General features: G+C 45.2%; 1 protein-coding gene across 1 annotated transcript in view; it reads left to right on the top strand.

Moving 5' to 3' along the window:
- The first annotated feature begins 7,903 nt into the window (after nt 1-7,903).
- Nucleotides 7,904-22,800, top strand: part of LOC124040428 (annexin A4-like) — a 31,084-nt gene continuing 16,187 nt past the window's right edge. The window contains exons 1-7 of the mRNA XM_046357618.1: nt 7,904-8,050; nt 15,299-15,658; nt 17,120-17,151; nt 20,027-20,287; nt 20,500-20,587; nt 20,902-20,996; nt 22,388-22,501. Of these exons, the coding sequence (XP_046213574.1) occupies nt 15,307-15,658; nt 17,120-17,151; nt 20,027-20,287; nt 20,500-20,587; nt 20,902-20,996; nt 22,388-22,501 (942 nt within the window). The 5' untranslated portion in view covers nt 7,904-8,050; nt 15,299-15,306. The remainder of the gene's footprint in view (nt 8,051-15,298; nt 15,659-17,119; nt 17,152-20,026; nt 20,288-20,499; nt 20,588-20,901; nt 20,997-22,387; nt 22,502-22,800) is intronic.

Below are 22,800 nucleotides of genomic sequence, written 5' to 3'. Positions count from 1 at the left end.
GTCCGGGGCATTAGTGCGTGTTATTCCACTATGCCCTGTATCGATATTGATCACACTAACGCCCTGGACTAGAGCTAACCTCCTCTGCCTTACAGTCACAATGAAATCTCACTCCCCAGAGTCCACAGTGTTAAAAGGGAGAACGATTGTGTGTGTTTTTTTTTGTTGTTGTGTTAAACGTACATCAACCTGTGCAATTACTTTGTGCACCCTTGTCTCCTATATTGAACACTACTTTTGACCAGAGCACTATAGGGAAACCTTATGGGCCCTGGTCAAAAGAAGTGTACTATATAGAGAGAAGATGGGGTGCAACTTTGTGTCTTTTGTAACTGGTTGGATGAATGATGGGGGGGAAAGTTATGGTACACAGGATGGATGCGATATGTTGAGTGCCTCCTTCAGTACTGTGTTATACAGTACTTGGCAGGCCAACACAAAATCTATGAATTTGATAAAGAATAAAACTACAATGTAGCTATTGTGCTATGACTCGTGCTTGAACCTGTTGTTGATGATGATGATTTTTTTTAAACAAAGGATTGATGTAACAAACCACGGATGTGTTCCAGAAAGCAGGATTATTACATGGCCCAGCTAACTGATAGTCAAGTGATATGTGGGCTGTTTTAATCAGGTTTAAAAAAAGTTTGTATATTAGTAGTTGTTTCAATTTTAAAGTTGAGATTTCTTAAGACTAAAAGCAGTTTTGGAAAGTTAGCTTGCTAACTTGTTGACCAAGCATTCTGACAACCCCCACCCCCCACCCATGAGTAACAAACTGGGAATGTAGAAAACATACAAAAGAATCCAGAGGGTCGGGCAGATGTTTAATTTGACAGATTACTCCGGTAGCACTCAGTTTCAAAACGTTTTCTTATTGAACAGGACCCAGGATATGCAGTGAGGCGCTCACGTGTGGGCAGACTGCCAATCTGGGTGGTGGCCATGCGGGCCAGCTTCACGCCCTCCTCGTTATTATACACTGAACTAAATTATAGTGTTGGTTTCATGAACTGAAATAAAAGTTACCCCAAAATTTTCCAGCGGCACAAAAAGCTTGTCTCTCAATTTGAAGCTGATTTAAACAGCATGATCATTACACAGGTGCACCTTGTGCTTGGGACTATAGGGCAGTTGTATCACACAACACGATGCCGCAGATGTCTCAAGTTTTTGAGGAAGTTTGTAATTTGCATGCTGAATTGTTGAATTTATGTTAGTGTTCTGTATAATATATTCCATGGGAGGCACTAACCTTGATATAGGCTGAAGTTAGCAAATAGTGCACAATGCTGAAAATGGGAAATTACACTTCAGTATTGGCTTTGCCTACCCATGCAGTTTAGATATTAATAAATAACTTAAGATATATAATATGTAATGGCGCCGGAGGAGATGGTTGCTGTTCTACGATCCCCTAACCTATTGTGCAATTGTTTTTTTTCCCACATTATTTGTACCTTATATTTATACATCTACAAGCATTTCGCTACACTCTCATTATCATCTGCTAACCATGTGTATGTGACCGATTTTGATCATGTTTCTGCCACCTTGTTTTATGACCGAAAAAGAGTTTCTAGATATCAGGACAGCGATTTACTCACCCCATACTGGAGGAATGCTTTTTATTTAACAAGTCGGACGGGAACGATTTACTTCAGACACCCGACAAGGCCCTCGTCATTCGCAGGAGAAAGAGACCGATATCAGAGACAAAAGTTCTGGGTGCCTTGTAAAGATCCGACGGTGAGTGGGTAATCTCCCTTTAGTGGCCGGGGACTTTAATGCAGGGAAACTTAAATCTGTTTTACCTAATTTCTACCAGTATGTTACACATGCAACCTGAGGAGGGAAAAACTCTAGACCAACTATACAAAGCTCTCCCTCACCCTCCATTTAGCAAATCTGACCATAATTATATCCTTCTGATTCCTGCTTACAAGTAAAAAATTAAAGCAGGAGGCACCAGTGACTCGGTCAATAAAAAAGTGGTCAGATGAAGCAGATGCTAAACTACAGGACTGTTTCACTAGCACAGACTGGAATATGTTACGGGATTCTTCCGATGGCATTGAGGAGGAGTATACCACATCAGTCACTGGCTTCATCAATAAGTGCATCGATGACATCGTACCCACAGTGACCGTACGTACATACCCCAACCAGAAACCACGGATTACAGGCAACATCCACACTGAGCTAAAGGCTAGAGCTGCCACATTCAAGGAGCGGGACTCTAACCCTGCAGCTTATAAGAAATCCCACTATGCCCTCCAACGAACCATCAAACAGGCAAAGCATCAATACAGGACTAAGACTGAATCATACTACACCGACTCCAACGCTCGTCGGATGTGGCAGGGCTTGCAAACTATTACAGACTACAAAGGGAAGCACAGCTGCGAGCTGCCCAATGACACGAGCCAACCAGATGAGCTAAATCACTTCTATGCTCACTTCGAGGCAAGTAACACTGAAACATGCTTGAGAGCATCAGCTGTTCCGCACGACTGTGTGATCACGCTCTCCGTAGCCGATGGGATTAAGACCTTCAAACAGGTTAACATTCACAAGGCTGCGGGGCCAGACGGATCACCAGCACGTGTTCTCCGAGCATGCGCTGACCAACTGGCAAGTGTCTTGTCACTGACATTTTCAACCTGTCCCAGACTGAGTCTGTAATACCAACATGTTTCAAGCAGACCACCGTAGTCCCTGTGCCCAAGATCTTTAACGATTCAATCATATCGACAGCACTCTTGCGCAAAATATAACGCAGCATCATCTGGATATGTATTTTGCAAAAGTTCAACATTCACCTTCTGCCGTCTGCCCATACAGTTTGACACATAATTCTATAAAATCCAACTGAAAGCACTGCCCCTGCAACACAATGCTGATTGGAAATGAATGTAATTCTGGTGTACTAAAATGCAATGATTGTCGGTGTGATCGAAGCGTAAGGTAAACTGGCTAAATGACTACTGACTCGTAGCACTAACGTCTGTAGCAATGAAGTGCTTGGAAAGGCGGGTCATGGCTCACATCAACACCATTATCCCAGAATCCATAGACCCACTCCAATTTGCATACCGCCCCAACAGATCCACAGATGATGCAATCTCTATTACACTCAACATTGCCCTTTCCCGACCTGGACAAAAGGAACACCTATGTGAGAATGCTATTCATTGACTACAGCTCAGAGTTCAACACCATAGTGCCCTCAAAGCTCATCACTAAGCTAAGGTCCCTGGGACTAAACACCTCCCTCTGCAACTGGATCCAGGACTTCCTGACGGGCCGCCCCCAGGTGGTAAGGGTAGGTAACAATACATCTGCCACGCTGATCCTCAACACGGTGGCCCCTCAGGGGAGCGTGCTCAGTCCCCTCTTGTACTCCCTGTCCACTCATGACTGCATGGCCAGGCACGACTCTAACACCATCGTTAAGTTTGTTGTGTCATCGGAACAGACTGATCACCAACAACGATGAGACCGCCTATAGGGAGGAGGTCAGAGAACTGGCAGTGTGGTGCCAGGACAACTACCTCTCCCTCAACGTGATCAAGACAAAGGAGATGATTGTGGACTATAGGAAAAGGAGGGCTGAACAGGCCACCATTAACATCGATGGGGCTTTAGTGGAGCAGGTTGAGAGCTTCAAGTTTCTTGGACCACATCATCAACAAACTAACATGGTCCAAGCACACCAAGACAGTCGTGAAGAGGGCACGACAAAGCCTATTCCCCCTCAGGAGACTGAAAACATTTCGCATGGGTCCTCAGATCCTGACAAGGTTCTACAGCTGCACCATCAAGAGCTGGTTGTATCACTGCCTGGTATGGCAACTGCTCGGCCTCCGACCACAAGGCACTACAGAGTAGTAGTGCATGTACGGACCAGTACTTCAGAGGAAGGCCCTAAAAATTGTCAGACTTCACCCAAGTCATAGATTGTTCTCTCTGCTACCGCATGGCATGCGGTACTGGAGCGCCAAGTCCAAATGACTTCTTAACAGCTTCTACCCCCAAGCCATAAGACTCCTGAACAGCTAATATTGTGGAAATTCAGTACTGAGAGAGACTTTGTCATTTCTTCAAACAATCATTATTTAATATCGATTAATTATTGTAATAATGAAACCGTCAGCCCAACAGTCTTGACTGACTGTTAGGATGAGAGCCTTCCCTTTACAGACAATGCACAGTTTATTTAGCTAATACCCAGAATGCTTGATTCCACCCTTACCATATAGATTGGGGGGTACCATAAGCTACTTTGGGCTCAACCTGTCTATCTGCACCTGGCGTTATCTTTTATTTATTTATTTTATTTCACCTTTATTTAACCAGGTAGGCAAGTTGAGAACAAGTTCTCGTTTACAATTCTGGCCAAGATAAAGTTTGACACAGAGTTACACATGGAGTAAAAGAAACACAGTCAATAATACAGTAGAAAAATGAGTCTATATACGATGTGAGCAAATGAGGTGAGATAAGGGAGGTAAAGGCAAAAAAAGGTAATGGTGGCAAAGTAAATACAATATAGCAAGTTAAAAAAATAAAAATAAAAAACACTGGAATGGTAGATTTGCAGTGGAAGAATGTGCAAAGTAGAAATAATGGGGGTGCAAAGGAGCTAAATAAATAAATACAGTTGGGGGAGAGGTAGTTGTTTGGGCTAAATTTTAGATGGGCTATGCTGTGCTTCTACACCTGCTTTGCTTGCTGTTTGGGGTTTTAGGCTGGGTTTCTGTACAGCACTTTGAGATATCAGCTGATGTACGAAGGGCTATATAAATACATTTGATTTGATTTGCTATGTACATGTACAGTAATCTGTGAGCTGGTCTGACAGCTGGTGCTTAAAGCTAGTGAGGGGGATAAGTTTCCAGTTTCAGAGATTTTTACAGTTCGTTCCAGTCATTGGCAGCAGAGAACTGGAATGCGAGGCGGCCAAAGGAAGAATTGGTTTTGAGGGTGACCAGAGAGATATACCTGCTGGAGCATGTGCTACAGGTGGGTGCTGCTATGGTGAGCAGCGAGGTGAGATAAGGGGGGACTTTACCTAGCAGGGTCTTGTAGATGACCTGGAGCCAGTGGGTTTGGCGACGAGTATGAAGCGAGTGCCAGCCAACCAGAGCATACAGGTCGCAGTGGTGGGTAGTACATGGGGCTTTGGTGACAAAACGGATGGCACTGTGATAGACTGCATCCAATTTATTGAGTAGGGTATTGGAGGCTATTTTGTAAATGACGTCGCCGAAGTCAAGGATCGGTAGGATAGTCAGTTTTACAAGGGTATGTTTGGCAGCATGAGTGAAGGAGGCTTTGTTGCGAAATAGACGCCATAAAACTCAGCATTAGCAGGACAGAAATATCTTACAGGTTGTTTAAGTAAATAATTATTGCATATTCAACAAATAAGGTCAATACATCATTTTTCCTCTCACACTTATCGAAGGGATACCCAGACCCCTCTTTGTACACTGCTGCTACTCTCTGTTTATTATCTATGCATAGTCACTTTAACTCTACCTACATGTACATATTACCTCAATTACCTCGACTATCCGGTGCCCTCGCACATTGACTCGGTACCGGTACCCCCTGTATAAAGCCTCCACATTGACTCGGTACCGGTACCCCCTGTATATAGCCTCCACATTGACTCTGTACCGGTACCCCCTGTATATAGCCTCCACATTGACTCTGTACCGGTACCCCCTGTATATAGCCTCCACATTGACTCTGTACCGGTACCCCTGTATAAAGCCTCCACATTGACTCTGTACCGGTACCCCCTGTATATAGCCTCCACATTGACTCTGTACCAGTACCCCCTGTATATAGCCTCCACATTGACTCTGTACCGGTACCCCCTGTATATAGCCTCCACATTGACTCTGTACCGGTACCCCCTGTATATAGCCTCCACATTGACCCTGTACTGGTACCCCTGTATATAGCCTCCACATTGACCCTGTACTGGTACCCCTGTATATAGCCTCCACATTGACTCTGTACTGGTACCCCTGTATATAGCCTCCACATTGACTCTGTACCGGTACCCCCTGTATATAGCCTCCACATTGACTCTGTACCGGTACCGCCTGTATATAGCCTCCACATTGACTCTGTACCGGTACCCCCTGTATATAGCCTCCACATTGACTCTGTACCGGTACCCCCTGTATATAGCCTCCACATTGACTCTGTACCGGTACCCCCTGTAATATAGTCTCCACATTGACTCTATACCGGTACCCCCTGTATATGGCCTCCACATTGACTCTGTACCGGTACCCCCTGTATATAGCCTCGACATTGACTCTGTACCGGTACCCCCTGTATATAGCCTCCACATTGACTCTGTACCAGTACCCCCTGTATAAAGCCTCCCCATTGACTCTGTACCGGTACCCCCTGTATATAGCCTCCACATTGACTCTGTACCAGTACCCCCTGTATAAAGCCTCCCCATTGACTCTGTACCGGTACCCCCTGTATATAGCCTCCACATTGACTCTGTACCGGTACCCCCTGTATATAGCCTCCCCATTGACTCTGTACCGGTACCCCCTGTATATAGCCTCCACATTGACTCTGTACCGGTACCCCCTGTATATAGCCTCCACATTGACTCTGTACCGGTACCCCCTGTATATAGCCTCCACATTGACTCTGTACCAGTACCCCCTGTATAAAGCCTCCCCATTGACTCTGTACCGGTACCCCCTGTATATAGCCTCCACATTGACTCGGTACCTGTACCCCCTGTATAAAGCCTCCCCATTGACTCTGTACCGGTACCCCCTGTATATAGCCTCCACATTGACTCTGTACCGGTACCCCCTGTATATAGCCTCCACATTGACTCTGTACCGGTACCCCCTGTATATAGCCTCCACATTGACTCTGTACCGGTACCCCCTGTATATAGCCTCCACATTGACTCTGTACCGGTACCCCCTGTATATAGTCTCCACATTGACTCTGTACCGGTACCCCCTGTATATAGCCTCCACATTGACTCTGTACCTGTAACAGGTAACCAAGACAGCACCAGACATTTAACATTCTCCTTTCAGGAGGATATTACGCTGGCAGCACAATCACAGATTTTTTTTCTCCCACCCTCAAAACATAATTCCACTTGTAAAGACATACTAATCTTTGGGAATATACACTGAGTAGACAAAACATTAAGAACACCTGTCTCTTTGCTTGACATGGACTGACCCCGGTGGGAATTGGATGTACTTTTATTTGTAATATTTTATTATTTATACCAGCATTTATGATACGTTTGAACAAATACTGGTATGTTGAAAAGCTAGTGTGTATATTTAAAGAAATATACTAACCAATAAAATGTATAAATACCATTTGTTCTTGGAGTTACTCATTAAGACTGTGTAATTTAAATTGGTTTTGTGCTGGCCAACTGGTTTAATACGGAGCGCCTGTGGCTCCGTTCTCCGCCCACTCCATTCACTGCAATGCAATACTGTAGAACATCACAACTTAAAACGTGTTGTTCGCTAGGGATGGTGTATTCTGTTTCTTAAATAGGCTACTTCTAAATTAACATATCTAAGTCACTGTGTGAACCGACATATCCATATTTGTTTCTATAAATCCCAAAGAAAATACATGCAATTCATAGGTCATTAGACCTAACCGTGTCTGACAATTTCTGTACTGCAAGGCCTTACCTATTAATTTACATTTCAAAACACTGAAACATAAGGCCTCTAGAGGCATACATTAAAATGAAGACTATAGACAGATGCATGTCTAGACTGTGATTAGACTATAAAACATTTTAAAGCATTTGTTGTTGTTGTTGTATTTGACTCAAAGTGAATGACTTGACTGTTTGTTCTATGCAAAGGTTGTTGCCAACACAGTGGAAACCTCTGGTGGAAACAAGGCTGAAATCAGGAACAGAACCCACCCACAACTACACTGCGCAACCATCTTTAAACTCTTCCTGATTCAACCGCTTCCCTTCAACATTCCCGAGCGTCAGAAACAAGTAAGACACAAGTTATTTTGCTTTGAAAAGGGTTATACATTCTCCAATGTTAGGTTTTATACATATCTAAGCCAACTCGACATGTCCTAGAATCGTGCGCAGGTTTAAGCTTCTGAACGTCTTTATTTATATAACGTATATGCGAAGCCGTTCGCATATCCGCATCTCGTTACAACATCTAACAATCGCCATTTAAAATCGCTCTAATTTGTGAACGATCCTGGGTTTAGTTATTGATCACTGTTTAATTGTTATGATTTAGTAGTCTACAATAGGTTTGTTATTATTACTATCCTGCATTAAGGGCAGATCGACCAGATTTGAAGAACATTCTAAAGTACTTTAATCTCAAACTGCCATTTTGTCTCAAATTCAAGGATGTGTAATTAGCTACAATGTGACATCTTGGAAGGCTAGATTGTAATATTATGTAACAGCTTCAGTGTAGCCTAGTATATATATATATATTATATTATTATTATTGTTTTTTTCAGCAGTGAAAGGGACACACGAAACATGTGAGTCCACCGATTCTGGTTGGCTGGAAGGTTACATTGTAGCACTTCTAATGTAGCCTTCATGACGTTGTTTTACTGGAGTAGGGAATCACTAGCGTTGTGGTGTTCTTTTGTAGCGTTCAAATCAAAGGAGCCTATTGACGGATCAATTTCTTGTGTTCGAAGCTTGTTCTGGAGCAATGAGTGTCCTAATGGGGCGTTGCTGAACCCTGACAGATCTTACAACGGCCTGGATAGGTATTTTTAGGTATTAGCAGATGCCACGTTCAACACAACTGGGAACTCGGGAAATCCGTCCGTTTTTTTTTATCCGAAAGTTCCCAGTTGACGTGAAAGCACCATAACCACGTCGTAGTTGCGTTACCCTGCTCAGGTGTTGCTTGCGTCAACCAATTGTTGTGTGCCATGTCATCGACGGACTGTTTTAACGTATAATGTGGTTAGATGGTATGTAAAATACCAATCCAGGCGTTGTAGAATATGGCAGGCATCAGCAACGCCTGGGCAGAGGAACACGCCCCATATGTTGTAGAAATATGTCAGTCGATGACAGAGCAGGGCGACGGCACCTTAATCTTTGCCTTAGGCTGTACTGGTCTGATTATTCCGATAAATCGATGTTTAGGGTAGATTCCATGGAGATGCTGGAATGTGTGACGATGCGAGAGGGCGTGCTGTAGGGTAGGGGACACCCAGTCGCCCTTCATATGTTACTTGTTAAATTGCTCAGTCTGGGTTAACCAGTCCAAGGAGTGTCTCAAAGGAGGAGTGCTGATGTAAACCTGTTTAAGACCATAACAAAAACTCCCTTTATCCCAAGTATAAATGCAATAAAGTACACATACCGAAGGGGGGAAAAAAGTTTTGGAATATTTTTATTCTGTATATTTTTATTCTTCTTTTCACTCTGTCATTTAGGTCATTTTTGTGGAGTCATTACGATGTTGTTGATCCATCCCCAGTTTTCTCCCATTACAGACATTGAACTCTGTAGCTGTTTTAAAATGACCAATAGCCTCATGGTGAAATCCCTGAGCAGTTTCCTTCCTGTCCTGCAGCTCAGTTCAGAAGGACGCCTGCATCTTTGATGTATCTGGGTGGTTTAATACATAATCCGCAACATCATTATTAACTTGACCATGTTTAAAGAGATATTCAATGTGTGATTTGTTATTATTGTCATTTTTATTTAAACCTTAATTTAACCTGGCAAGTCAGTTATTAAGAACAAATTCTTATTTACAATGACGGCCTACCAGAAGGCCTCCTGCGGGGACGGGGGCTGGGAATAAAAATATAAATGAATTAAATAAATAAAAATATAGGACAAAACACACACCACAACAAGATAGACAACACAACACTACATAAAGAGAGACTTAAGACCACAACACAGCATGTTAGCAACACAACAACACATGGTAGCAACACAACATGGTGTTTGAAATGCACTACTTGCCTCCCGGGTGGGGCAGTGGTCTAGGGCTGTGCCACTAGAGACTCTGGGTTTGCGCCCAGGCTCTGTCACAGCCGGCCGTGACCAGGAGGTCCGTGGGGCGATGCACAATTGGCCCAGCGTCGCCCGGGTTAGGGAGGGTTTGGCCAGTAGGGATATCCTTGTCTCATCGCGCACCAGTGACTCCTGTGGAGGGCCGGGTGCAGTGCACGCTAACCAGGTGAACAGGTGCACGGTGTTTCCTCCAACACATTGGTGCTGCCAGCTTCCGGGTTGGATGCGTACTGTGTTAAGAAGCAGTGCGGCTTGGTTGGGTTGTGTTTCGGAGGACGCATGGCTTTCGACCTTCATCTCTCCCGAGCCCGTACGGGAGTTGTAGCGATGAGACAAAATAGTAACTACTAACAATTGGATACCACGAAATTGGGGAGAAAAGGGCGTCCATATTTTTACATTTTTTAAAAGAAATGCAGTACTTGACTGAGGGAACTAAAATACCCCCAAAATATCTTCTATGTCCACACGTTGAAACAAAGACTATGGGGCTGTAGCGAGGTGTAGGTGGTCTCTTCTATGTCCACACGTTGAAACAAAGACTATGGGCTGTAGCGACGTGTAGGTGGTCTCTTCTATGTCCACACGTTGAAACAAAGACTATGGGGCTGTAGCGAGGTGGTCTCTTCTATGTCTACACGTTGAAACAAAGACTATGGGGCTGTAGCGAGGTGGTCTCTTCTATGTCCACACGTTGAAACAAAGACTATGGGGCTGTAGCGAGGTGGTCTCTTCTATGTCCACACGTTGAAACAAAGACTATGGGGCTGTAGCAAGGTGTAGGTGGTCTCTTCTATGTCCACACGTTGAAACAAAGACTATGGGGCTGTAGCGAGGTGTAGGTGGTCTCTTCTATGTCCACACGTTGAAACAAAGACTATGGGGCTGTAGCGAGGTGGTCTCTTCTATGTCCACACGTTGAAACAAAGACTATGGGGCTGTAGCGAGGTGGTCTCTTCTATGTCCACACGTTGAAACAAAGACTATGGGGCTGTAGCGAGGTGGTCTCTTCTATGTCCACACGTTGAAACAAAGACTATGGGGCTGTAGCGAGGTGGTCTCTTCTATGTCCACACGTTGAAACAAAGACTATGGGGCTGTAGCGAGGTGGTCTCTTCTATGTCCACACGTTGAAACAAAGACTATGGGGCTGTAGCGAGGTGGTCTCTTCTATGTCCACACGTTGAAACAAAGACTATGGGGCTGTAGCGAGGTGATCTCTTCTATGTCCACACGTTGAAACAAAGACTATGGGGCTGTAGCGAGGTGGTCTCTTCTATGTCCACACGTTGAAACAAAGACTATGGGGCTGGCGAGGTGTAGGTGGTCTCTTCTATGTCCACACGTTGAAACAAAGACTATGGGGCTGTAGCGAGGTGTAGGTGGTCTCTTCTATGTCCACACGTTGAAACAAAGACTATGGGGCTGTAGCAAGGTGGTCTCTTCTATGTCCACACGTTGAAACAAAGACTATGGGGCTGTAGCGAGGTGTAGGTGGTCTCTTCTATGTCCACACGTTGAAACAAAGACTATGGGGCTGTAGCGAGGTGTAGGTGGTCTCTTCTATGTCCACACGTTGAAACAAAGACTATGGGGCTGTAGCGAGGTGGTCTCTTCTATGTCCACACGTTGAAACAAAGACTATGGGGCTGTAGCGAGGTGGTCTCTTCTATGTCCACACGTTGAAACAAAGACTATGGGGCTGTAGCGAGGTGTAGGTGGTCTCTTCTATGTCCACACGTTGAAACAAAGACTATGGGGCTGTAGCGAGGTGTAGGTGGTCTCTTCTATGTCCACACGTTGAAACAAAGACTATGGGGCTGTAGCGAGGTGGTCTCTTCTATGTCCACACGTTGAAACAAAGACTATGGGGCTGTAGCGAGGTGTAGGTGGTCTCTTCTATGTCCACACGTTGAAACAAAGACTATGGGGCTGTAGCGAGGTGTAGGTGGTCTCTTCTATGTCCACACGTTGAAACAAAGACTATGGGGCTGTAGCGAGGTGTAGGTGGTCTCTTCTATGTCCACACGTTGAAACAAAGACTATGGGGCTGTAGCGAGGTGGTCTCTTCTATGTCCACACGTTGAAACAAAGACTATGGGGCTGTAGCGAGGTGTAGGTGGTCTCTTCTATGTCCACACGTTGAAACAAAGACTATGGGGCTGTAGCGAGGTGTAGGTGGTCTCTTCTATGTCCACACGTTGAAACAAAGACTATGGGGCTGTAGAAACAAAGATGGGGTGTAGGTGGTCTCTTCTATGTCCACACGTTGAAACAAAGACTATGGGGCTGTAGCGAGGTGGTCTCTTCTATGTCCACACGTTGAAACAAAGACTATGGGGCTGTAGCGAGGTGGTCTCTTCTATGTCCACACGTTGAAACAAAGACTATGGGGCTGTAGCGAGGTGGTCTCTTCTATGTCCACACGTTGAAACAAAGACTATGGGGCTGTAGCGAGGTGTATGTGGTCTCTTCTATGTCCACACGTTGAAACAAAGACTATGGGGCTGTAGCTGGTCTCTTCTATGTCCATGAAACAAAGACTATGGGGCTGTAGCGAGGTGGTCTCTTCTATGTCCACACGTTGAAACAAAGACTATGGGGCTTAGCGAGGTGGTCTCTTCTATGTCCACACGTTGAAACAAAGACTATGGGGCTGTAATGGTGGTCTCTTCTATGTCCACACGTTGAAACAAAGACTATGGGGCTGTAGCGAGGTGGTCTCTTCTATGTCCACACGTTGAAACAAAGACTATGGGGCTGTAGCGAGGTGGTCTCTTCTATGTCCACACGTTGAAACAAAGACTATGGGGCTGTAGCGAGGTGATCTCTTCTATGTCCACACGTTGAAACAAAGACTATGGGGCTGTAGCGAGGTGGTCTCTTCTATGTCCACACGTTGAAACAAAGACTATGGGGCTGTAGCGAGGTGTAGGTGGTCTCTTCTATGTCCACACGTTGAAACAAAGACTATGGGGCTGTAGCGAGGTGTAGGTGGTCTCTTCTATGTCCACACGTTGAAACAAAGACTATGGGGCTGTAGCAAGGTGGTCTCTTCTATGTCCACACTGTTGAAACAAAGACTATGGGGCTGTAGCGAGGTGTAGGTGGTCTCTTCTATGTCCACACGTTGAAACAAAGACTATGGGGCTGTAGCGAGGTGTAGGTGGTCTCTTCTATGTCCACACGTTGAAACAAAGACTATGGGGCTGTAGCGAGGTGGTCTCTTCTATGTCCACACGTTGAAACAAAGACTATGGGGCTGTAGCGAGGTGGTCTCTTCTATGTCCACACGTTGAAACAAAGACTATGGGGCAGCGAGGTGTAGGTGGTCTCTTCTATGTCCACACGTTGAAACAAAGACTATGGGGCTGTAGCGAGGTGTAGGTGGTCTCTTCTATGTCCACACGTTGAAACAAAGACTATGGGGCTGTAGCGAGGTGGTCTCTTCTATGTCCACACGTTGAAACAAAGACTATGGGGCTGTAGCGAGGTGTAGGTGGTCTCTTCTATGTCCACACGTTGAAACAAAGACTATGGGGCTGTAGCGAGGTGTAGGTGGTCTCTTCTATGTCCACACGTTGAAACAAAGACTATGGGGCTGTAGCGAGGTGGTCTCTTCTATGTCCACACGTTGAAACAAAGACTATGGGGCTGTAGCGAGGTGGTCTCTTCTATGTCCACACGTTGAAACAAAGACTATGGGGCTGTAGCGAGGTGTAGGTGGTCTCTTCTATGTCCACACGTTGAAACAAAGACTATGGGGCTGTAGCGAGGTGTAGGTGGTCTCTTCTATGTCCACACGTTGAAACAAAGACTATGGGGGGCTGGCCCTCTATGTCCACACGTTGAAACAAAAGGTGGTCTCTTCTATGTCCACACGTTGAAACAAAGACTATGGGGCTGTAGCGACAGGGTGTAGGTGGTCTCTTCTATGTCCACACGTTGAAACAAAGACTATGGGGCTGTAGCGAGGTGTAGGTGGTCTCTTCTATGTCCACACGTTGAAACAAAGACTATGGGGCTGTAGCAAGGTGGTCTCTTCTATGTCCACACGTTGAAACAAAGACTATGGGGCTGTAGCAAGGTGGTCTCTTCTATGTCCACACGTTGAAACAAAGACTATGGGTCTGTAGCAAGGTGTAGATGGTCTCTTCTCTAGTGTCCACTGACTGTTATGATGAACCAGTGCATGTTTTTATTTCAGGGTTTGTTGTTTGTTCAGGTGATGAAGGCAATTCGACCAAAACTGTTTTTTTTTATTGTAGTTCAATCAACTCTGTGGGCCGGTTTCCTGAACAGAGGTTAAACCTAGTCCGGGACTAAAAAGCACTTTCAATGGAGAGTCTACAGGACTAGGCTCAATCTGTGTCTGGGAAACCGGCCCTATATGTTCTTTGTACACTGTGTGTACACACACACTGAGTGTACACACACACACACGCACACTGAGTGTACACACACACACACACACACACACACACACACACACACACACACACACACACACACACACACACACACACACACACACACACACACACACACACACACACACACACACACACACACACACACACACACACACACACACACACACTGAGTGTACAAAACATTAGTTGCACCCCCGTTTGCCCTCAAAATAGCCTCAATTCGTCTGGTCATGAACTCTACAAGGTGTCGAAAGTGTTCCACAGGGATGCTGGCCCATGTTGACTCCAATGCTTCCCACAGTTGTGTCAAGTTGGCTGGATGTCCTTTGGGTGGTGGACCATTCTTGATACACACGAGATGCTGTTGAGTGTGAAAAACCGATGCAGTTCTTGACACACACAAACCGGTGTGCCTGGCACATTCTACCATACCCTGTTCGAAGACACTTCAGTCTTTTGTCTTGTCCATTCACCCTCTGAAAGACACACAAACACAATCCATGTCTCAATTGTCTCATGGCTTAAAAATCTTTCTTTAACCTGGTCTCCTCCCCTTCATCTACACTGATTTGAAGTGGATTTAACAAGTGACCATAAGGGATCATAGCTTTCACCTGGATTCACTTAGTCAGTCTATGTCATGGAAAGAGCAGGTGCTCATAATGTTTTGTACACTCAATGTGTGTGTATATATATATATATATGTATCTCAAATGTATATGTATCTCATTAAAATATATATTTTAAATACTTACGCCTGAACTTCTAATGCTTTCTTTCTTTCAAGTCCCAAAGATGAGTTATCCTGGTTACCCTCCATCCGGTGGCTACCCTACCCAGACTGGTGGCTACCCCCCACAACCAGGTGCATATCCCCCCCAAGCTGGAGGTTACCCGCCACAGGCTGGAGGCTACCCGCCACAGGCTGGAGGCTACCCGCCACAGGCTGGGGGCTACCCGCCACAGGCTGGGGGCTACCCGCCTCAGGCTGGGGGTTACCCGCCCCAAGCCGGGGGTTACCCGCCCCAAGCCGGGGGCTATCCTTCCCAGCAGGCTGGTGGTTACCCTCAACCAGGTGGAGGTTTCCCTCAGGGGGGAGGCTTCCCTCCCCAGGCCGGAGGCTATCCTTCCATGCCTCCAGCACAAGGTAAGGGTATTTCTAATATATTGCATTTTTGGATTACCTGATTTCCTAGATAAGCACCCCATTCCAAAGATTCCTTTAAGTAATACCGTCACATCTCAACTCTAAGGCTATTGCTATTTGCTTTCATGGTCGTGCAAATGTGTGCTTGTTGTGTTTTCGTTTTTTTTTTAGTATACAGGAAATCTGAGATGAGACCCTGGTCTGTGACCTTGACACACACTGGTTTAGGATACATTTTAAAATTCAAATGTCTAGTATATGTGTTGTTCTATGAAGAGAGTGCCGTTCGTCTCCCTGATATTTTTAAATACAACATTTTGCACCCATATTGAATTTGAAACTCCTGTTAAATGACGTGCCTTTTAAAGATGTGCTCTGGAACTGTGGCGGTTAGTCAGTGCTCTGGAACTGTGGCGGTTAGTCAGTGCTCTGGAACTGTGGCGGTTAGTCAGTGCTCTGGAACTGTGGCGGTTAGTCAGTGCTCTGGAACTGTGGCGGTTAGTCAGTGCTCTGGAACTGTGGCGGTTAGTCAGTGCTCTGGAACTGTGGCGGTTAGTCAGTGCTCTGGAACTGTGGCGGTTAGTCAGTGCTCTGGAACTGTGGCGGTTAGTCAGTGTTGAGGCATGCATAATCGTATGAGCAGAATTATTGTTTTACCTCAATTGGCCACAAAATCCTTCATTTTTCTGGAAATCAGTACTGCACTATTTTCCCTACATTTTTCCCTCACATGGGCCAGCCCCTTAAGTTTCACCATTGTTGTAAAGCCCTAGTTATTTTTTATTTATTTCTTCATTTCTGAAGATGATTATTTATTTATTAGTGAATCATTTACGTCTGACCCTCATTTTAAGGTCTAACCTGTCACTTGAACTGGACTCGTGTTAATATGGTAGAACAACAACAAAAACTTTACATTATTTTTAGTTTTTTCAAAATAAACATTGAACATCTAATAGTCAAATCCTTGCGTAAAAGCAGGTGATCTGGTTCTTCTATTTTTGGTCATTTTCTGGTGTTTTGTGGTGGAAAACTGAGCGGCTTCAGCAAAACACGTCAAACCCGTTATCCATAGATAGATAGACAGGCTAGAAGTGTCTGAACACCTCCACATGTGAAGTTTACATTAAATTCCCTGTTGCACACACCAATATTCCATTCCCCCTCGTCTCAATTGGATTCGTGGCTTATTTAAGTTGCGTTCAACCCTGTTAATTTATCTGGCATTTTACTATAGTATTTTAAAAAAAAATATGAATGAATCTCTTCAGATTGGGAATATGTGTTTCTTTTTTCCCCCTCATTTAAGTTGAACATGTGCTTTTTATTATAGAATGTTAAAATCAAAATGTTCTCAAAAAGCACCGAACTGGATAAACGATCCATATTTGAAGTTATCCTGTGTTTTTTTGGTATTAAAACCTAATAAAAGATGCTCCACTCGCTGTGTTTGTTCTCCAGGTGGTTGGGGTGGAGCCCCTGCTGGTGGAATGGTAAATATAACTTATCTTACACCAAGCTAGTCATTACCAACATACTGACAGCCTCTAAAACAGCTGGCTCCATCTACCACGTCATCTCCACTCCCTGTAACACGCGGTGTCTGTTATCCGTCATCTCCACTCCCTGTAACACGTGGAGTCTGTTATCCGTCATCTCCACTCCCTGTAACACGTGGTGTCTGTTATCCGTCATCTCCACTCCCTGTAACACGTGGTGTCTGTTATCCGTCATCTCCACTCCTTGTAACGCGTGGTGTCTGTTATCCGTCATCTCCACTCCCTGTAACACGTGGTGTCTGTTATCCGTCATCTCCACTCCCTGTAACACGTGGTGTCTGTTATCCGTCATCTCCACTCCCTGTAACACGTGGTGTCTGTTATCCGTCATCTCCACTCCCTGTAACACGTGGTGTCTGTTATCCGTCATCTCCACTCCCTGTAACACGTGGTGTCTGTTATCCGTCATCTCCACTCCCTGTAACACGTGGTGTCTGTTATCCGTCATCTCCACTCCCTGTAACACGTGGTGTCTGTTATCCGTCATCTCCACTCCCTGTAACACGTGGTGTCTGTTATCCGTCATCTCCACTCCCTGTAACACGTGGTGTCTGTTATCCGTCATCTCCACTCCCTGTAACACGTGGTGTCTGTTATCCGTCATCTCCACTCCCTGTAACACGTGGTGTCTGTTATCCGTCATCTCCACTCCCTGTAACACGTGGTGTCTGTTATCCGTCATCTCCACTCCCTGTAACACGTGGTGTCTGTTATCCGTCATCTCCACTCCCTGTAACACGTGGTGTCTGTTATCCGTCATCTCCACTCCCTGTAACACGTGGTGTCTGTTATCCGTCATCTCCACTCCCTGTAACACGTGGTGTCTGTTATCCGTCATCTCCACTCCCTGTAACGCGTGGTGTCTGTTATCCGTCATCTCCACTCCCTGTAACGCGTGGAGTCTGTTATCCGTCATCTCCACTCCCTGTAACGCGTGGAGTCTGTTATCCGTCATCTCCACTCCCTGTAACGCGTGGTGTCTGTTATCCGTCATCTCCACTCCCTGTAACACGTGGTGTCTGTTATCCGTCATCTCCACTCCCTGTAACACGTGGTGTCTGTTATCCGTCATCTCCACTCCCTGTAACACGTGGAGTCTGTTATCCGTCATCTCCACTCCCTGTAACACGTGGTGTCTGTTATCCGTCATCTCCACTCCCTGTAACACGTGGAGTCTGTTATCCGTCTCAAATGGCACCCTATTCTTAAAATTAAAAAATAAATAATAATAATTAAGTTTGCAGTTTTTTTCTCTATCCCTGCATGCTCACTCCTCTATCGCTAGTACCTCACTCCTCTATCCCTGCATGCTCACTCCTCTATCCCTATTACCTCCATGCTCACTCCTCTATCCCTAGTACCTGCCTGGTCACTCCTCTATCCCTAGTACCTCACTCCTCTATCCCTAGTACCTCACTCCTCTATCCCTAGTACCTCACTCCTCTATCCCTAGTACCTTCATGCTCACTCCTCTATCCCTAGTACCTCACTCCTCTATCCCTAGTACCTGCCTGCTCACTCCTCTATCCCTAGTACCTTCATGCTCACTCCTCTATCGCTAGTACCTGCCTGCTCACTCCTTTATCCCTAGTACCTGCCTGCTCACTCCTCTATCCCTAGTACCTCACTCCTCTATCCCTAGTACCTGCATGCTCACTCCTCTATCCCTAGTACCTCACTTCTCTATCCCTAGTACCTCACTCCTCTATCCCTAGTACCTGCCTGCTCACTCCTCTATCCCTAGTACCTGCCTGCTCACTCCTCTATCGCTAGTACCTGCCTGGTCACTCCTCTATCCCTAGTACCTCACTCCTCTATCCCTAGTACCTGCCTGCTCACTCCTCTATCCCTAGTACCTGCCTGCTCACTCCTCTATCCCTAGTACCTGCCACCTCACTCCTCTATCCCTAGTACCTCACTCCTCTATCCCTAGTACCTCACTCCTCTATCCCTAGTACCTCACTCCTCTATCCCTAGTACCTCACTCCTCTATCCCTAGTACCTGCATGCTCACTCCTCTATCCCTAGTACCTCACTCCTCTATCCCTAGTACCTCACTCCTCTATCCCTAGTACCTCACTCCTCTATCCCTAGTACCTCACTCCTCTATCCCTAGTACCTGCATGCTCACTCCTCTATCCCTAGTACCTCACTCCTCTATCCCTAGTACCTCACTCCTCTATCCCTAGTACCTCACTCCTCTATCCCTAGTACCTGCCTGCTCACTCCTCTATCCCTAGTACCTGCCTGGTCACTCCTCTATCCCTAGTACCTGCCTGGTCACTCCTCTATCCCTAGTACCTGCCTGGTCACTCCTCTATCCCTAGTACCTGCCTGGTCACTCCTCTATCCCTAGTACCTGCCTGGTCACTCCTCTATCCCTAGTACCTGCCTGGTCACTCCTCTATCCCTAGTACCTGCCTGGTCACTCCTCTATCCCTAGTACCTGCCTGGTCACTCCTCTATCCCTAGTACCTCACTCCTCTATCCCTAGTACCTGCCTGCTCACTCCTCTATCCCTAGTACCTGCCTGGTCACTCCTCTATCCCTAGTACCTGCCTGGTCACTCCTCTATCCCTAGTACCTCACTCCTCTATCCCTAGTACCTTCATGCTCACTCCTCTATCCCTAGTACCTGCCTGCTCACTCCTATCCCTAGTACCTGCCTGCTCACTCCTCTATCCCTAGTACCTTAATGATCACTCCTCTGGTCTAAAGTAGTGCACTATGTCGGGAATAGGGTGGCATCTGTGCACAATGCCAGAGTCAGTAATGTGATCCCAGCTAATCAGCTCCCCTTTTCCTCCAGCCAGGTGGAGGTATGCCCCAGGGGTACCCAGGTTGTCCTGCCCCAGGTCAACCCCAGGGGTACCCAGGCTGTCCTGCCCCAGGTCAACCCCAGGGGTACCCAGGCGGTCCTGCCCCAGGTCAACCCCAGGGGTACCCGGGCGGTCCTGCCCCAGGACAGCAGCCCATGCCTGGCTACCCTGGTGGTGCCCCGGCCACCAACCCTTCCATGCCAGGATATGGAGGTGGTGTTCCTGCTACTCCTTATTCACCTGCCATCAACGTGAGAATCTCTATATGTTGTTGTCTTTAACGTGAAATCCTCAACCAATTACTCAGTGTTACATTTATTTACATAGGTTTTTTTATTTCCTAATATACTTTACAAAGTGTTTCCTTGTTTCAGTATTTCTATTCTTCAGTTTCAGTATTTCTATTCTTCAGTTTCAGTATTTCTATTCTTCAGTGTCAGTATTTGCTTGTATTTGTCATTAGAGAGGCTTTAGGGGTGTTATTAAGGACTATCCAGGCGCTGACCCTCTGAGGGATGTGGAAGTCCTCCGCAAGGCCATGAAGGGCTTTGGTCAGTACTTCATCATCATTCACTTATATCATGTATATATGTATGTAGGAGTTAATGAGATTTAGTACAAATCTAATAACACGTTATTTAACTGAAGTTCCTTCTGGGGAAAAAAATGAAGTTATTTTATTCAATTCTGTTATTTTATTCAATTCTGTAAATCTTCTATATATATATTTTTTAAACTTTCTATGGCTAGATTTGCATTGTGTAGAATATTCTACAATTTAAGAACCATATTATTTAGTGAAAAACATTCAATTTAGTCTCAGTTAAACTGGTAACAATAATATTAATAGATGTATTTTCAACAGGCACGGACGAGGCAGCTATAATTGAGATTCTTGGGAGCCGCTCAAACAAGCAGAGGGTTCCAATGGTAGCGGCCTACAAAACCACTTATGGGAAGGTGAGGTTTACACTACAGTAATGACCTTGTGTGGTTTCCTGTATTGTTGGAGTTCTAACGAACACCAGATAAAGATCACTTTATTATTCATCCAATTGGACAAAAGAAATTCCGCGTTTATCACAACCCCTCTGAAAAACATACACTACCGTTCAAACCTTTGGGGCTGTCCATTTAAAATAACATCAAATTGATCAGAAATACAGTGTAGACATTGTTAATGTTGTAAATGACTATTGTAGCTGGAAACTGATGATTTGTAATGAGAATATCTACATAGTACACGCAAAACACCAGTCTCAACGTCAACCGTGATGAGGCGACTCCAGGATGCTGCCCTTCTAGGCAGAGTTCCTCTGTCCAGTGTCTGTGTTCTTTTGCCCATCTTAATCTTTTATTTTTATTGGTCAGTCTGAGATATGGCTATTTCTTTGCAACTCTGCCTAGAAGGCCAGCATCCCGGAGTCACGTCTTCACTGTTGACGTTGAGACTGGTGCTTTGCGGGTACTATTTAATCAAGCTGCCAGTTGAGGACTTGTGAGGTGTCTGTTGTTCAAACTAGACACTCTAATGTACTTGTCCTCTTGCTCAGTTGTGCACCGGGGCCTCTCACTCCTCTTTCTGTTCTGGTTAGCGCCAGTTTGTGCTGTTCTGTGAAGGGAGTAGTACACAGCATTGTACAAGATCTTCCGTTTCTTGGCAATTTCTCACATGGAATAGTCTTAATTTCTCAGAACAAGAATAGACTGACGAGTTTCAGAAGAAAGTTCTTTGTTTCTGGACATTTTGAGCCTGCAATTGAACACAAAATGCTGATGCTCCAGATACTCAACTAGTCTAAAGAAGGCCAGTTTTATTTCTTCTTTAATCAGGACAACTGTTTTCAGCTGTGCTAGCATAATTTCAAAATGGTTTTCTAAAGATCAATTAGCATTTTAAAATGATAAAATTGGATTAGCTAACACAACGTGCCATTGGAACACAGGAGTGATGGTTGCTGATAATGGGCCTCTGGACGCCTATGTAGATATTCCATTCAAAATCTGCCGTTTCCAGCTACAATAGTCATTTACAACATTAACAATGTCTACACTGTATTTCTGATCAATTTGATGTTAATGGACAAAAATGTTTGCTTTTCTTTCAAAAACGAGGACATTTCTAAGTGACCCCCCAAAGATTTGAACGTTATTGTATGTATTTATGTGTTCAGGATATAGCAGTGGACTGCCACACTGGGCGCCGTGGAGCAGTTGTTGTGGAAAGTGCCTTGCTCAAGGCTCTGGTTAAAAGTAGTGCACTATAAAGGGAAATAGGGTGGCGTTTTTAGGGCACATATACACACACTGTATCTTGAGTGAGACCTCTTACGCAATCTTCTATTTCACAGGATTTATTCCATGATCTGAAGTCTGAGCTGACTGGGAACTTTGAGAAGCTGGCTATTGCCATGTTGCAGACGCCAGCCAGGTTTGATGCATCTCAACTCAAAGAAGCCATAGTGGTTTGTTGGGCTTTTATTCATTTTTCTCTACACCGGGGTGGGGGGGTCACGTTCATTAGACGTTCGTTGGGCTTTTATTCATTCTTCTCTACACCGGGGGGGGGTCATGTTCATTAGAAGTTCTTATATTATTGCACTGATCGTAACCGCCCCACTTAGGACTGTTTTTTAAAAACTTTTTCTTCCTACTGAACACAACCCAGATTGTCTTTATAGCAGGCACCTTTTCTTTGGGGTTTCTTTTAGTGAGTCATCTCAGTAAGGAACAGAAAGAAAAGCTCCATTTATTTTTAAATACA

Source organism: Oncorhynchus gorbuscha, linkage group LG07 (genome assembly GCF_021184085.1).
Source record: "Oncorhynchus gorbuscha isolate QuinsamMale2020 ecotype Even-year linkage group LG07, OgorEven_v1.0, whole genome shotgun sequence".
Lineage (NCBI taxonomy): Eukaryota > Metazoa > Chordata > Actinopteri > Salmoniformes > Salmonidae > Oncorhynchus > Oncorhynchus gorbuscha.
This window is presented reverse-complemented; position numbering and strand designations above follow the sequence as displayed.